This window comes from Pantherophis guttatus, chromosome 1, assembly GCF_059756535.1.
Source record: "Pantherophis guttatus breed Tessera chromosome 1, ASM5975653v1, whole genome shotgun sequence".
Lineage (NCBI taxonomy): Eukaryota > Metazoa > Chordata > Lepidosauria > Squamata > Colubridae > Pantherophis > Pantherophis guttatus.
In genome coordinates, this window is record NC_142063.1 from 126,649,678 (window position 1) to 126,663,722 (window position 14,045).

General features: G+C 35.8%; 1 protein-coding gene across 37 annotated transcripts in view; it reads right to left on the reverse strand.

Annotated features, from left to right (window-relative positions):
* Positions 1-14,045, reverse strand: part of SEMA5B (semaphorin 5B) — a 478,266-nt gene that overhangs the window by 184,768 nt on the left and 279,453 nt on the right. For all 37 annotated transcript variants that reach the window (XM_087883981.1, XM_034422787.3, XM_087883946.1 and 34 more), the window contains one exon: positions 5,392-5,600. In XM_087883981.1, the coding sequence (XP_087740107.1) occupies positions 5,392-5,548 (157 nt within the window). In that variant the 5' untranslated portion in view covers positions 5,549-5,600. The remainder of the gene's footprint in view (positions 1-5,391; positions 5,601-14,045) is intronic.

Below are 14,045 nucleotides of genomic sequence, written 5' to 3' on the forward strand. Positions count from 1 at the left end.
GTAACTTCTCATTCTCAAAAAAATGAGGGAAAATAAGTTACTTGTTCTCAATAGAGGAACAAATAATCACAGATATATTCGCATGTGTCAAGCAGAAAGCAAAATTAGCAATTCACTATTTGAGAAATTCATTTCAAAATGGATTTGTGGAAGTAACAATATTAGCATCGGATGAATATCACCAAAGGATAGGTTGCAACATTTTATGAAACAAAGGCCATGTTCAAGATGACTCTAGGTCGGACTTCCTGTTTGCTGCTGGCCGCCGCCAGACGTTCCTTTGGGATCGTCAGCTTCCACTGCCTGTCAGAGCCGCCTTCACAACGGAACGGCGGCTCGAAAAAACTCCGTTCCCATGAGGAAACGGAGATAGAGCCGGCAGGGGTGGGTAGAACTCTCTGCAGAGTCCCAAAAGTTTTTCTTTTACTTTTGGGATGGAGCGGATGAGATGCCCCATATCCCCAGCCGCTGCTCCGGGCTTTGGGAGACCTCTGCTAATGCAGAGCCAGGCGTCAAAAGCAAGCCTGCGAATTTGACAGATTACTCAAAGAAAATGTGAGCTGGACCTGTAATACTGAAGCGCAAGTATTTTACTTATCTTTTAAAAATTACTTAAGAGAATAGAGGAAGAGAAAGAGGAAAAAAGTTTCTTTTTAAAATGGCGTCTGCCGCGGCTGGAGAAGAGTTTGAGAGGGAAAGTTCTTCCGTTTTTTATTATTACAATGTAGCGGAATAAATACCACTGGCTACATTTGTAGACAAAACTCCGCTCCTGTTTTTGTTTTTCTCTTTCTCCCCTGGAGGCCGGATTGTTGCTGGCTGGAAGTCTTTTGTCTTGTTTTTTTTTTTTTTTCTTCTAACAAAGCCTGCTTAGGCGGAAACATGGCACTGAGGCTTGTGAAGCCAGATAAACAAATAGGTGGGGGGGATTCCCCCACTAAGAATTTAAAGGAACAAGTTTTAACTCTTCAGTCGCAGAAACCTGATTTTAATATAATAGAATTTCTCTTAGAGGAGATTGAAAGAAGGGATGAGATTGTGAATCAGCAACTTGAAAAATTTAAGCAGGAAACTAAGGAATTGGTGAAATCCAAGTTTGACTTTTTGCAGCAAAAAATTTTAAAAGTGTCAGAATTCATGATTCGGTTGGATACAAATACTAATTTACTAGAGTCAAAAATGGATGAAATTCAAGATAAATTGGACAATAGAATTCAAAAAATTGAAAATGATTTGTTAAATATTCAGGATTATAGTTCAGAAGAAAAATTTAAAATGGATGCTGACCAAAAGTCTGGTAATGTAGAAAATCTGCAACAGAGGATTGAAAAAGAGGTTCTAAAGATACAATATAATTTCACAGAATATGCAATAAGACTTAGAGGTTTGCAGGAAAATAACAGAGATGACTTAAGGAAAATATCTTCTGAATTTCTAGCTGGGATTTTAAAGATTCAACCTGAGGAAGTGTTTTGTAGGATTGACAGAGCTTATCGAATAAACTCCTGGACTGCCAAGCAAAGGCAATTGCCTAGAGATGTGGTAATCTATTTTTCAGATAAAGAAATTAGGAATAAAATTGTGCAAAATTCCTTCAATTCTAATTTGCAATTGTATGGAAGAAAGATTTGGATCTACAAGGAACTCCCACCTAAGATATTAATGGAAAGGAAGAAATTTGGCTTTCTGGTGTCTGAGTTAAAAAGGAGAAATATTCAATTCCGGTGGGATGTCCCAGTTGGTATTATATTGAGATATCAAGGAGAAAGATACCAGTTAAATACTGTTGAAAGAGCGGAAGAATTTTATCAAAATAGGTTGAAAATGAATTTAACGTCTTCAGATATAATACAGGATAAGCAGAAGGAGCTGGAACTAAAGACAGAGACTGTACCAGATAAATTGCCTTTGGATTTATCGGATACCCCAGCTGGATTATCTACAAATTTGAGAGAAGTGCCATCTGATTTTAATGTGATGACTTATCAAGGCAAGGACAAGCATGGAAACCAATTAGAGGATATACAAGGGATAAAAAAGAAATGCGAGACACAAAAAATTAGGATGGAAGTCAAACCCACAAAAAGAAAACAAAAAAAGAAATAGGTTGTACAAAAATAGAAATTTCTAATCCAAGCAACAGTGAAGCCAGTGATTTTAAAATATGAATGATTATGTGAAAACATAGAGGAGGCGACATATTGGTCAATATCATCCTGAGGATAGTGGCAGATCTCTGCATTGCCGTAATTTTGGGACATGGAAAGAGCCTCAAATTGATGGTTTTGAATTATCTACTTTGAAACTTCTTTTTGTGTTGATAAATATATTATAATTATCTTGAACTATAAGGCAAGAGAATCACATTGGGACATGCAGAAGATCGGGTTGTTACCCAATACGATGATGGAAATTAATAATCCTGATGAAACCCACAATTATTATTATATGGAATATAATTATAATGTCACTCGGGTGGTTGTTTTTACTTTTATATATATAAGAAGATGTTTACTACTGATGGGGGCAGATATGATTGGAGATCTTGAATAAACTGTTGCATCAGCAAGCTATGTTACCCTATTATGGATGTTGGCTTTAACAATCCAGTGGAAAGACTACAAGAAGATATTATATGGACTATAAATTTAAAGTTATTGTCTTTTCTTTTTTTATTTAGATATAATGGAATATATATATATATATATATTTAAGTAGTGTGGGCAGTGAATTAAAGATATCAAGAATTGTTGTGTATGGTAAATTTGTAAGACAGTGGGTGAATAAGCTAGCTACAGACTGATTAGTTTAAGAAAAGGGATTTTTAAGTGATACATTTAGGGGAGTGGAGGAAATGGATAGAGTGGAATAAATGTTAAATTAGATTTTATGGGGAGCCCGCTTTGAAATGTTACTAAAGTAGGACTTATCGTATAGTCTTAAAGTGGAAGGTGGTTTTGAATTGTTGCAATAATGTATAGATATAAAACACTATTATGCTAAATTAGAAGTTATTTTATAATAGTTATAGTATAATGTGTTTGTTTTTTTTTTGTTTTTTTTCTCTTCTTCTTTTCTGAAATGTATGGATAAAGGGGGATTTATAATACTTTTAGTAAGTAAAGGTCAGTATTTTGAGGAGGGAGTAAGTAATCTGTTATGAATTAGGGTTTTTTTTTGTTACGAAGAAGTCACAGGGGGGGAAGGGTGGGGAGGGGGGGTTAGGGAGGGGGGGAGGGGGGGGAAAAAGGGGGAAAAATTTGTATTTGAAAACCTTTTCAATAAAAAAAAAAAAAAAGATGACTCTAGGTCATAAATTTGCCTGTTACATAGTGAGCCCAAAAGAAAATGTCCTTTTATAAAATGCAAACTGATTTATAAGGTTTTTTGCACCAGCCAAGAACACTGTAGTTTGCCATTTAGGTAAAACTGACCGGCATTGATGTAGCAGCCTAAATACTGGGTCTTTTTCTCTCCTTCCTTACAAGAAAGAAGGAACAGTTTAGTTTTTTGTAGCTGTTAGGAAATGGCTATTGTCTAACTAGTTGGTCAGGCAATATATAAACTATCAATACATGTTTGTCAAAAGGTATTATATTGCTTTAAGACTGTATTGCATCATCCTGTATCCTGATTGGCTAAGCTCTGTAGCCAATGTACTTAAGGGGAAGCCTGAATCATGGCTTGAGAACACTACACCATTTTATCTGCTTATTTGCTGTTACTCTCTACCTGTTCTCTCTGCATGATCACTGTTTGATCATTGCTACTTGTTGCTTTCTACTATTTATTGAATGTTTCAATACTGAACTTGTTCCTGTTTGAAACTCAAGAAGAACTGTTTTATTGTGTAATGACAACAACTGGTAAGAAGACTTTGTACTTGGAATATCCCTGAACTGATATTTTAACTATCGCCTTATCTGTGTATATTGGATTGTTATTGGACTTTGCTTTACTTTTTTCTAAAAGGAGACGACTACCACAACTCAGTGTGTCAGTATATTAACTGTGGTTATTCACTCTCAGCCGCTTTCATGTGCATACTCAAGAGGTACTCTGCTCAATAACCCATAACATCAGTTATGAGCCTAGAATATCCTTAACAATAGCTGTGGAGAAAACATTTAAAATATTTTATAGCTGGTGAAATTTAGAAAATATTATTTTTATGGTGCCTTAAAACAGTGCCCTGCTGTCCTCCAGTTTATAACTGTTTACTGACTCTATATTCATTTTACCAAACAGTATCAGGTGCAAATCTCTTTGCTCACCCTAATTCTCTATCAGTATTCTTTGCCACCACACGGGCTGATAAAATATACAAGCCAAGACAAGCCTGACCTCTGGTAATTATATGGATAGGATCTAATAAGTGTTCAGTATTCACTATAAAAATGGTTTATCATAACCTTCTTTAAGGGCGTTTTTTTTAAACTTTAAGGAACAGCTTATAGCCCTGGTGTTCTTCCTTTAAAATCTACTCCTGCTTAGTTTTGTTTGGTAGACCAGATGACTAGGTGCAGTTAGATGCTCCACCATATATACACATCCATGCTTTAACTGTGATTTTATACCTTGGCATCAGATTAGCTTCAAGACAGTATTCATTTGCTAGAATTAGCCCAATCCATTTGATTTTCCCAAGAAAAGCAATTGGTAGTTCCTCTCTTTCGGAAGGTGTGGGAGGCTGAGACTCAGAGGCATTGGACTTTGAAATGACCTTTCTCTAGAGCTTAAAGCTTAGTTGCTTTCTGGAGAATGCCTGGTATGGGACACCAGGTTTTGTGATGGCAAGGGTGTGGGGGGAGAATTGTGTGTTAAGATTTTCATTAAAAAAAATTAAAATCTTAAAAACACACAATTCTTCCCCTTCCCCTTCTATCATCACAAATCCAGGTGTTCCATCCCAGACATTCAGCATAACTCTAGGTCATAAATTTACCTAGTAGCTTATTATGTTTGAGTGGCTTCTGTACTCCTGCAGCACCAAGTTCTGGAAGACTGTGGCAGGATATAAATGTAATACATAAACGAACCAACTTCATTGCAGAAATAATTTTAGCTCATTACTCTCTGCAGCAGAGACTGAAAGAGATCCAGATTGTAAATAGGCACTATTTCATGAAGGAAGCAGGGAAGCTTAACTTTCTACAGCAAAATACAGATCCGAATGGTATAATTTTTGAAAGAGCAAGTTCTGCCCTTTTAGAACTGAAGAAGAAATGGCTGTAATAAAACAAGACAGAGTATGCCACTCTGGCACTTCATTAGAAAATTGAATTGTAATTGAAATAACAGGAAAGGCTACTGAAGGTTGCAATCCAAAGTGACCTAAAACTGCCACTTCTCAAGCCAGGACAGAAGAATTAAAAAAGAAAGATCTTTCACCTTCGAAATAAATCATAGGGTGCTCTCTTCTGGAACACTGCTTCTCCTCGTCTTCTTCAGAGTAGTCAGGAATCCTGTGTGCCGCAGAGAGGTGAAATGTGAGAAGAAAAAGACTCGCAAATGACAGTAGAACAGCTTTTGGTCCTGAAACAGCCATGATTGAAGAGGTGCTGCAGATACGGCATCCAAATTAGGCCTCTCAAAGATACCTGAAACATTAAGAAGGAAAAAAACAGGGACTCTTACAAAAATGATACAAATTAAATTGGCTTTACATCCTCCACAGCCAGTTCTCAGGAACATTAATGCTTTACAATGATATTCAAATTCTCAGTATAGTAAATGTTTAAATAGGAGACTAGGGATGAGGTACAAATACTGTAAGATGTCCCTTTCTGGAGTTTAATGAACGAAAAGTCTTATTTAATCAATGACACTGTATTTTGTTTTTTGTTATTTGTGCTTTAAAGTCTCTACTTTTTAACCTTATTTACATAAATAGCGTATGTAAGCCTCTCAACGTTAGTTTATGTTAGTTTATGCTGTGCAAACAAATAAATAAAACACAATTAATTTGGGGATGAGGTGAAATATATTCACTTATTCTCTCAACTCACATTCCAAGTGCTTACTCATTCTGTCAAAAGTGTGATATTGCTGATAGAATATTCCATTTCCTCCCTTTCAAAACTCAGCATTTTGTATTCAGAAAAAACAACAACATCCTACCCAAAGACAGCATATCTATTACTACATTTACTGCAGTGTGGAATATTTGTAAGATAATTACAGAAGCACTATCAAATGTGGTTTTCCAGTAAGTGATGAGCCAAACATTTCTCTATTTTAAACTCATTTCCTCATCTTTTTATAATGAAAGGGAAAAATAGAAAAACTATTTTTGATTTAGCAGTTAATGATGCATCAGACTAGAAATCAGGATCTGAATTCCAGTCCCAATTTAGGCATGAAAACCATTGGGTGACTTTGGGCAAATCTCTCAGCTAAACTCATTTCACAGGGTTGTTGTTATGGGGAAAATAGGAGGAGGAAGCAATGTCAGTTATGTTGGCCATCTTCAGTTATTTATAAAAATAATAAAGGCAGGATAAAAATAAAGTATCTGTTACTTACAGCAGTATATTAATGAATGCCATTTTTGCCAAAGTAGAGAAGAGTATTGAGGTCACCATTTTGACCCTCTAAGACACCTCCTTATGAAATTTTTAAGGATACCAACACTTTTCACCCGTATCAAAGACGCTAGACAAAATAATCTTCACTTGAAAACTATCCAAGTTTTTTTAGGACAATACCGGTACTTGCATGAAGACCCACTGTAGAGATTAGTGCAATTTACCTTGCAAAGTCTAGAGTTTGTGGGACTAATGCAGAAAATCAAAGGCCTGTGCACAATATGAATATCCTGCCCTCACATCAGGAATCCTGCAAGGAGACACCCACAATGGCAATTGGCAGTTTTGTTCACCAGGACAATGTGCTGTCAGCATGGAAACCATTGTAATACTCAGGACTTTTAAGTGAAGGTTGCTAAAATAACAATGGCTTCTATGAGGTAAGTGTTGGCAAACTGATTTAAAACATGCATACAAGTGCCAGGGATGCTAGATAACATTCAGACAAAACAGTCATAAAGCAATCAACACCATTCAAACATGTCACCAGTAATACTTCAGAGCTACCCAGTGGTATTTGTGACATGTATACAAGTGTATTCATCCACTGTATGAATAGGATGGCTAACTGGGAAAAGAAAAAGGAGAAAGATATACCAATTTTGCTAATAAATAATGCTGAGAAGTGGAAAACACAATCTGCCTGGATATCACTTTGTTCATTACTGGGAGATCATTCAATCCACCACCAGGTTCTCAATTATTGTTCCAAACACAAATTATCTGGAAAATCATTCAAACTTTAGTTAATCATACACACCAAATTTATACATCAATTAATTTAGAACAGGGCTTATTTGGGTGTTGTCTAAACCAAGCTCCTAAGGTTTGCAAATCACCATTTATAGTTTATCATGTTGGATGAATATAGCCAATAGTGATTTACTAAAACTATGGTTAAGGAAACTGCAGTTTTCCTTAACAGGAAGTCCGAACAGGGGTGAAATGCTACCGGTTCAGACCGTGTTGGGAGAACTGGTAGAAATAAAAGCTACTGGGTCATGTGAACCGGAGGTAAAAAAAATGCTACCGGTTTGGATGAACCAGTATTTCCAACAATCAGCTGTGCCGCACAATTTATATTCGCTAGAAAGCAGGAAATCCTACAAATCTAAATCAGACGGCACAGCTGTTCCCCCCGCTCGCTATTCTACTTACCTTCTTAAGCTTCCTTTTTCAGCGCTGTGCGCTGAAATCTATACACTATTCAGCTGAATAGTGTATAGATAAAATCTATACACTATTCAGCTGAATATATGTGCCAGTAACAAAGACAATTAGATTTCTTTTTAAAAGGCAACAAGAAATGATACTTAGTTGGAACATTTTTTTTAAAGATATATGATTCAGTTTTGCCATATATTCCAAATGACTTGCTTTTTCATTAAAAAAAAAATCCTAACCCTGGAGATTCTTCACATTACTGTTATAATCATCACCAATTTGCTTTAAATAGAATTCAGATGAGGGTGGAGAGTAACCTAGGTTGTTCAAATTTTGTCCACACACCTTAATAAATGAGAAGTTCTCCATGTGAAGGTCTACTGCCTCTGAAAGCTGTATCAAAGAAAATGCCTATATAACAAGGCACCACAGGAACTCAAGGCTGATGCTACCAACCACTAAAATTAAGCAAGAAATTCCTGTGGTTTGAAGTGGGTTGTAAATCAAGGGAAAGCAATTGTAAAATAATGGTGGTATAATAAAAAGTGTCCATGAAAGAGACCCAAAAGAAGATGGATCGACAACATCAGCAAATATTGTGGGCCCAATTGGCAAAAGAAAGCTCAAGACCATATTGGTTGGAAGCATGCGGAACAGACCATCATCCTGCAGTGGGTAGACAATGGCTAAAATGATGATGAATGATGATACAATAAGGTAATAACTCATCATCATAAGCCACCTTCTTGACGTTTTGCTCTACTTCCAAACAGTCTAAGAACAAAGCAGGGGAAAATTGCAGGGAAAATAGGAGGAGGAAGCAATGTTAGGTATGTTCACTGTCTTGAGTTATTTATAAAACAACAAAGCTGAGATAAAAATCTAATAAATAAATAAATACTTTGATCAATATAAAGATGGAAAAAAGTCAGAACAGTGAGATTAAAAATGTATAGCCAAGCTAATTAACTGGTTATTCTTTTCTATATTAATTATGATCACTTTCAGATATGACTGAGAGCTAAACCCACCCTAAAAAGCCATCACTCCCATTTGCAAAACTAGGGGAACAAATATCTGCCTTATTTTCAAGCATTATTCTCTATCTTTGGAATGCTCAGTCTCCTACTATGAGAATAGTACCATGGATTTTGACTTTCACAGAGCATTTTGAAGGCACCTTTCTTCACCTTATTTTTTCAATCACACATCTGCTCTTCTTCATTTCCTTTCTTATATTCTTTTTATTTGCCCACAGTTCTATTTATTTTAGATAGATCTTATGAAAAGTAGTTAGGAATAGGTATAACAGACATCTGAGATTAAAACTGGTGACAAGTTTGAATGGTGTTGAAAGTGATCAAAAAATTCTGTTATTCCCAAAAGGAATAACAGACATCTGAGATTAAAACACCGTTGAAGAAACTGAAATTAAATGCAGAAAATGGTCTTTTCCCTTGAGGCATTTTGGACATCCTTTTTTAAAAGTTGCAACAGGAAAAGTAGTCTACAATTTATCAACAAAACTAGGATATAACCTGGTTTGGACTTTGTGTATTGTATAACTCCCACTGTGATTCATTCAACAAACCATCGTTATAATAAATCTGGCTTAATGGAATACACCAATTTAGTTATTGTGCAAATTGTATAAAAATTCTCAGAACAGTACTCACACTGATTATTCATTTTTAACATACTTATAATGTTTACCAATAAATAAATGTCCAATTATACCAAAAGTTCAACTAGTGGAAAAAATAAAAATATTCCATCATTATTAAGTACACTGAATAATTTAAACCACTAATTATCAATTCAGCATTCCCTTTAATTTTCCTTCTTAATCAACACCACCATTTGCATGGATATTATTGTCAGTAATTTAAGATCTATTGTTCCTTCTGAAGCGACTTTTAATAGTAATTTCTTGTATTCTTTTTAATTATTTATTTTATCTCACACCCAGAATATTTATATCTCATTTTTTAATGTTACGATTTTGTAATCTGGGGCTGTCAAGTTTTCTTTATAATTTGTGATCTTGTACAGTAGAATTTTATGCTGCATATAATTTCCCATTCTCTCTGGAGAAAGTCATTTTCTTTTCCATTTTGCTAAGAATATCCAAATTATATATTAATTAATTCTATCCATCTTAAAAATATAATTACAATAATCTTTAAATACTGCTCATCTATTCAGTGTTTCTCATAAAAGAACTATAACGTTCATGACCAGTATATGACAAATAATTTTATAAGCATAATTACATTAATTTGAACCTGTTTGAATATATCTTTCCAACTTCACCAAAATGCTTAGATAACTGGAGTGTGAACAGCCAAGATCACATATCCAACCACTTACATTAATTCAACAAAAAAGCATAGCTTATTTATTTTAAACACCATTTTTGAAAAATACTTCTATAAAAAAAGTCAAATCTCTTTTCCCTTCAAGCCAAGGGGATGCCTGAATCCTGACAAAAAAAATCACAGAAGACAAAAGTTGTTCCAGTCCAAACAACAGAAATGGTTTTTTCTACTTTTCCCTTATTGCCATATCTTATTTCTGTGCTATCATCAGGACAGACTGAAAAGAAATATACTGTAAAAGCATTTACACATTGGATTCTCCTGGATTACACAAAATATTTGTCCCCATGGGAAACAGACACATCTAGCCCAAGACCAGATTAGTTCCTCAACCCCCAGAGAGTGATAACTGATCCTTCCATGAAAATATTGCAGAAGTTAGAACCTCTGTAAAAAGATGATTTACTTTGCTATCAATATAATTGTATTCACTAATTCTCCACCAAAGTTTCACATTTAGTAACTCTCTCCTATTAGGACTTTGAAATTACACCAAAACACTCTTCTTTCTACTTTATTTTTGTTTTAGTCAATGAATGCCACTAAGTTCAGTATCTTTGATGTTCTCAGGATTCAAGGACAGCAAACAACATATCTCTAAAGCATCAGCTTCAGAAGACTGGGGACAGTTATAGGAACAATGACACACTGCTGTTCTGTAGGGCTCCCTGTCAGGGCTCTATAGCCTATGTGCCAGTAGTTGGTATCAATTTAGTTTGCTACCAGTTTGCTTGTGCTTGCATGTGCATCACTTCTGCACATGCACAGAAGTGTCCGGGCAGGTGAGCGGAGCCTCCTGCCGCTACCAGTTCGCCTGATCCAGGGCAAACTGGTAGCAACCCACCACTGCCATGTGCTCATTAATAATACAGAAAAGCTAAATAAGTAATATGCTTCTGCTAACCACAATGTTTCCTTTGAAGCATTCCTTTAATGAGAAAAAATTCTGCATTCAAAGTTAAGTTCGTGTTTTCAGGTTCAAAACATGAAGATAGGACTGTTTAATTGACTGGTTCTATGGAGCAGTTTTTGAATATGGCAGTAATTCTTTCAGGAAAGTGATTAGGTCCAACCTGCAGGTATAAACTCTTGCTATATTTTACAAAATGAATTAATAACACTGCAGAAATTAGTTGTCAAGCAAATTCAGGTGGGACTACTTATACAAGTGAAATTGATCCCTGACACAATTACGTTATGAAAAAATTGTTCCTCTCTACTACTCAGGGCAAGCTGAATTTTCTGAGATTGACAAGAATTCATAGCTAGAGGTTGAAATTATGCCCTTTCAGATTTTGTTTTTAATGCTGAAGTTTCTCCTAAGTTGAAAAAGACCATATTCAAAAGCTGTTGTGCTGCTCTTAAATGACATCAACACAGAATCAAAAGGGGACATTTGGACCATCAAGATTAACTCCTTACTGACGTGTGCCATCTGCAGCCTTCATTCAAAGTCCTCAGTATTTCTGTACATACTTAGTAATCCAGAGAAGCAGTGTGCGTAACAGTGCTTTGTCAATGCAAGGCTCAAGACAATGAAATTCTCAAATGCAACACACAAATACCGTATAGCTACAAACAAATATACTAGATAAATATGGAAATTCTATAGGATTTCTTTAGGGAGAGGGGGTGGTAGCTGAAACACAATGCTTCTTCATTTATACGCTCCTCAAAGTACGAGACTGTTTTAATGCGGAAAATCAACTAGGAATCTTAGAGATGATTAAGCAAAATGTATTGACAAACCGTGTCTGTTTACTGTACTTGAAGTCTCCCATTTCAACATTCAAGAACCAGGAATTATTCTCTAGATCAACTTACACTAAGGAGCCATGGTGGTGCAGTGGTTAAAATGAAGTGTTGCAGACTGACTCTGCACCACTGCCGGGAGTTTGATCTTGACCAGTTCAAAGTTGACATGGCCTTCCATTCTTCCGAGGTTGATAAAATGAGGACCCAGATTGTTGGGGGCAATTCCACTGACATTGTGAACTCCTTAGAGTGCTATAAGACATTATGAAGTGGTATATAGGTCCAAGTGCTATAGCTATTGCTATTGCTATTGCTGCACTAGTAGTATTCCATTTGGTAAGCTGTTTTAGGGCTATTTTCTATCTGAAGACACACTTTTTGGAAGAATAGCTAGTCCAAATCCAATTTAACAGTAAGAATGATCCAAAAAGGGAGGGGGGACCTTGAAGTTATCCCAGAAGCAGCCTGAGAAGACAGGCTCATAGTTACTTTGTCAGTCTCCCACACCACATTTCTATTTCAATTATATTAATCATTTCTAAATTTACATCAATACACAAACACATGCAGGCCAAACATGTATAAACTGAACTATTCTACGTGGCAGCCTTAAACATATTGCCTCCTTTGCTGAACGCAGCTGGAAATAAAGCTAGTTTTTTTTAAAAAAACCATTGTCCATAGTTCAAGCTACGTTAACAATGCGGCTTTCTGTATAGTCAGGGGCTTCCACAGACCCACAGACTCACCTGCATCTTTACCCAATCCACCCATGCCAGGAAAACAAGCACCAATCAATTCTCTTTCTATGGGTGGATCCATGAAGACCTGCAATTTCCATTTATATGAGCAAGCAACATCCTGTGGTCATAGAATCATATAGCTGGAAGAGTCCTTAAAGGGCATCTCATCCATGCTTCTACTCATGAGCATTTTACTGGTGGGCCAAACAGGGAGAAAAATACACCCTAATTTCACCATTTTTGTCATTTTAGCTACTAGATGAAACTAGCAAACTCTTATTTTTCAGGTCTATAAGGCTGTCCCATTTATTTCATCAAAGCTCCTCTATATATACTAATCTGATTCCTTTATTGAAATAAAGCAAAGCTAACAAATTAGAATTTTGTCTGTAAAGGTAACATATTAATTGCTAGGACTGAAGAAATTTTCTTTAAATGAAGAACAAAAAACCCATCAAGAATATTTGGCATTCACAGAGAAGTAATTAGAAGAATTTTTTTAAAAAAATATATTTCAGCTGACTCTTATGAGCTTTGAATCACTATTTCACACGCAGAATAGTTATTCTCCTGTCCTTCTCCAATATACCTATCAGTTTTCTTTTAATAAATTCTGCTTAACAATGATGAATAAAACAATAGGATAGGAAGACTTCAACCATAATTGGAAAGTGTATGCTCCATTTTGAAATTAAGAGAGGGAAAGAAGGAAAGGAAGGATAAAGACTAGCAAAAGAAGATGCTTTGTGTGGTTTAAATCCAGACATTAAAGCTAAATATATTTGGACAAATGGGCAGAATGAAATGAAGGGACTTTTGTTTTTTTAAAAAAACCTTCATTGCCTGAAGAAATACAAATGTTATAAAACCTGATAGGTTTGCCATGGTGCAGTGACAGATTCACCTAGAAAACTGAACAGGATTTTAAAAAAAGAAACCTTTTCTTAATAAAAAACAGACCACCGGTAAGGGGGAAGGGGTGGTTTGCCTGTGTCCATTTTTCACCAATTGAGATGTTCTTCAGCTCCTCCTATCAGCCCCTTTCAAAGCTATATTGTAAAACAAAAGCAAAGACAGAAAAAAAGACCCCTTCTTCCTACCAACCATGGCAAATATAATGCATTCACCCTAAGATAGTTTTATTCTCTGAAATGATGACTTGTCTCGCTACATAGAAGAATTATAAGACATGAAGTGCCAAAGCAGAGAGGTGTTAAAAACATTCCATGCTTGAATCACACCATGCACAGAACAGCTAGCTTTGTGTCCTTTGCGCACCAAAACACACAGGTTCTGGGCAGAAGCATTTGGGAAATGCAGAAAAAAAGCCAAGTGCAATGCTCTATAAGGGGATATAGGCACCCCAATTGAGCCCACAATTTCTGTTGCTAAGTGAATTTTGCCCCATTTTACCACCT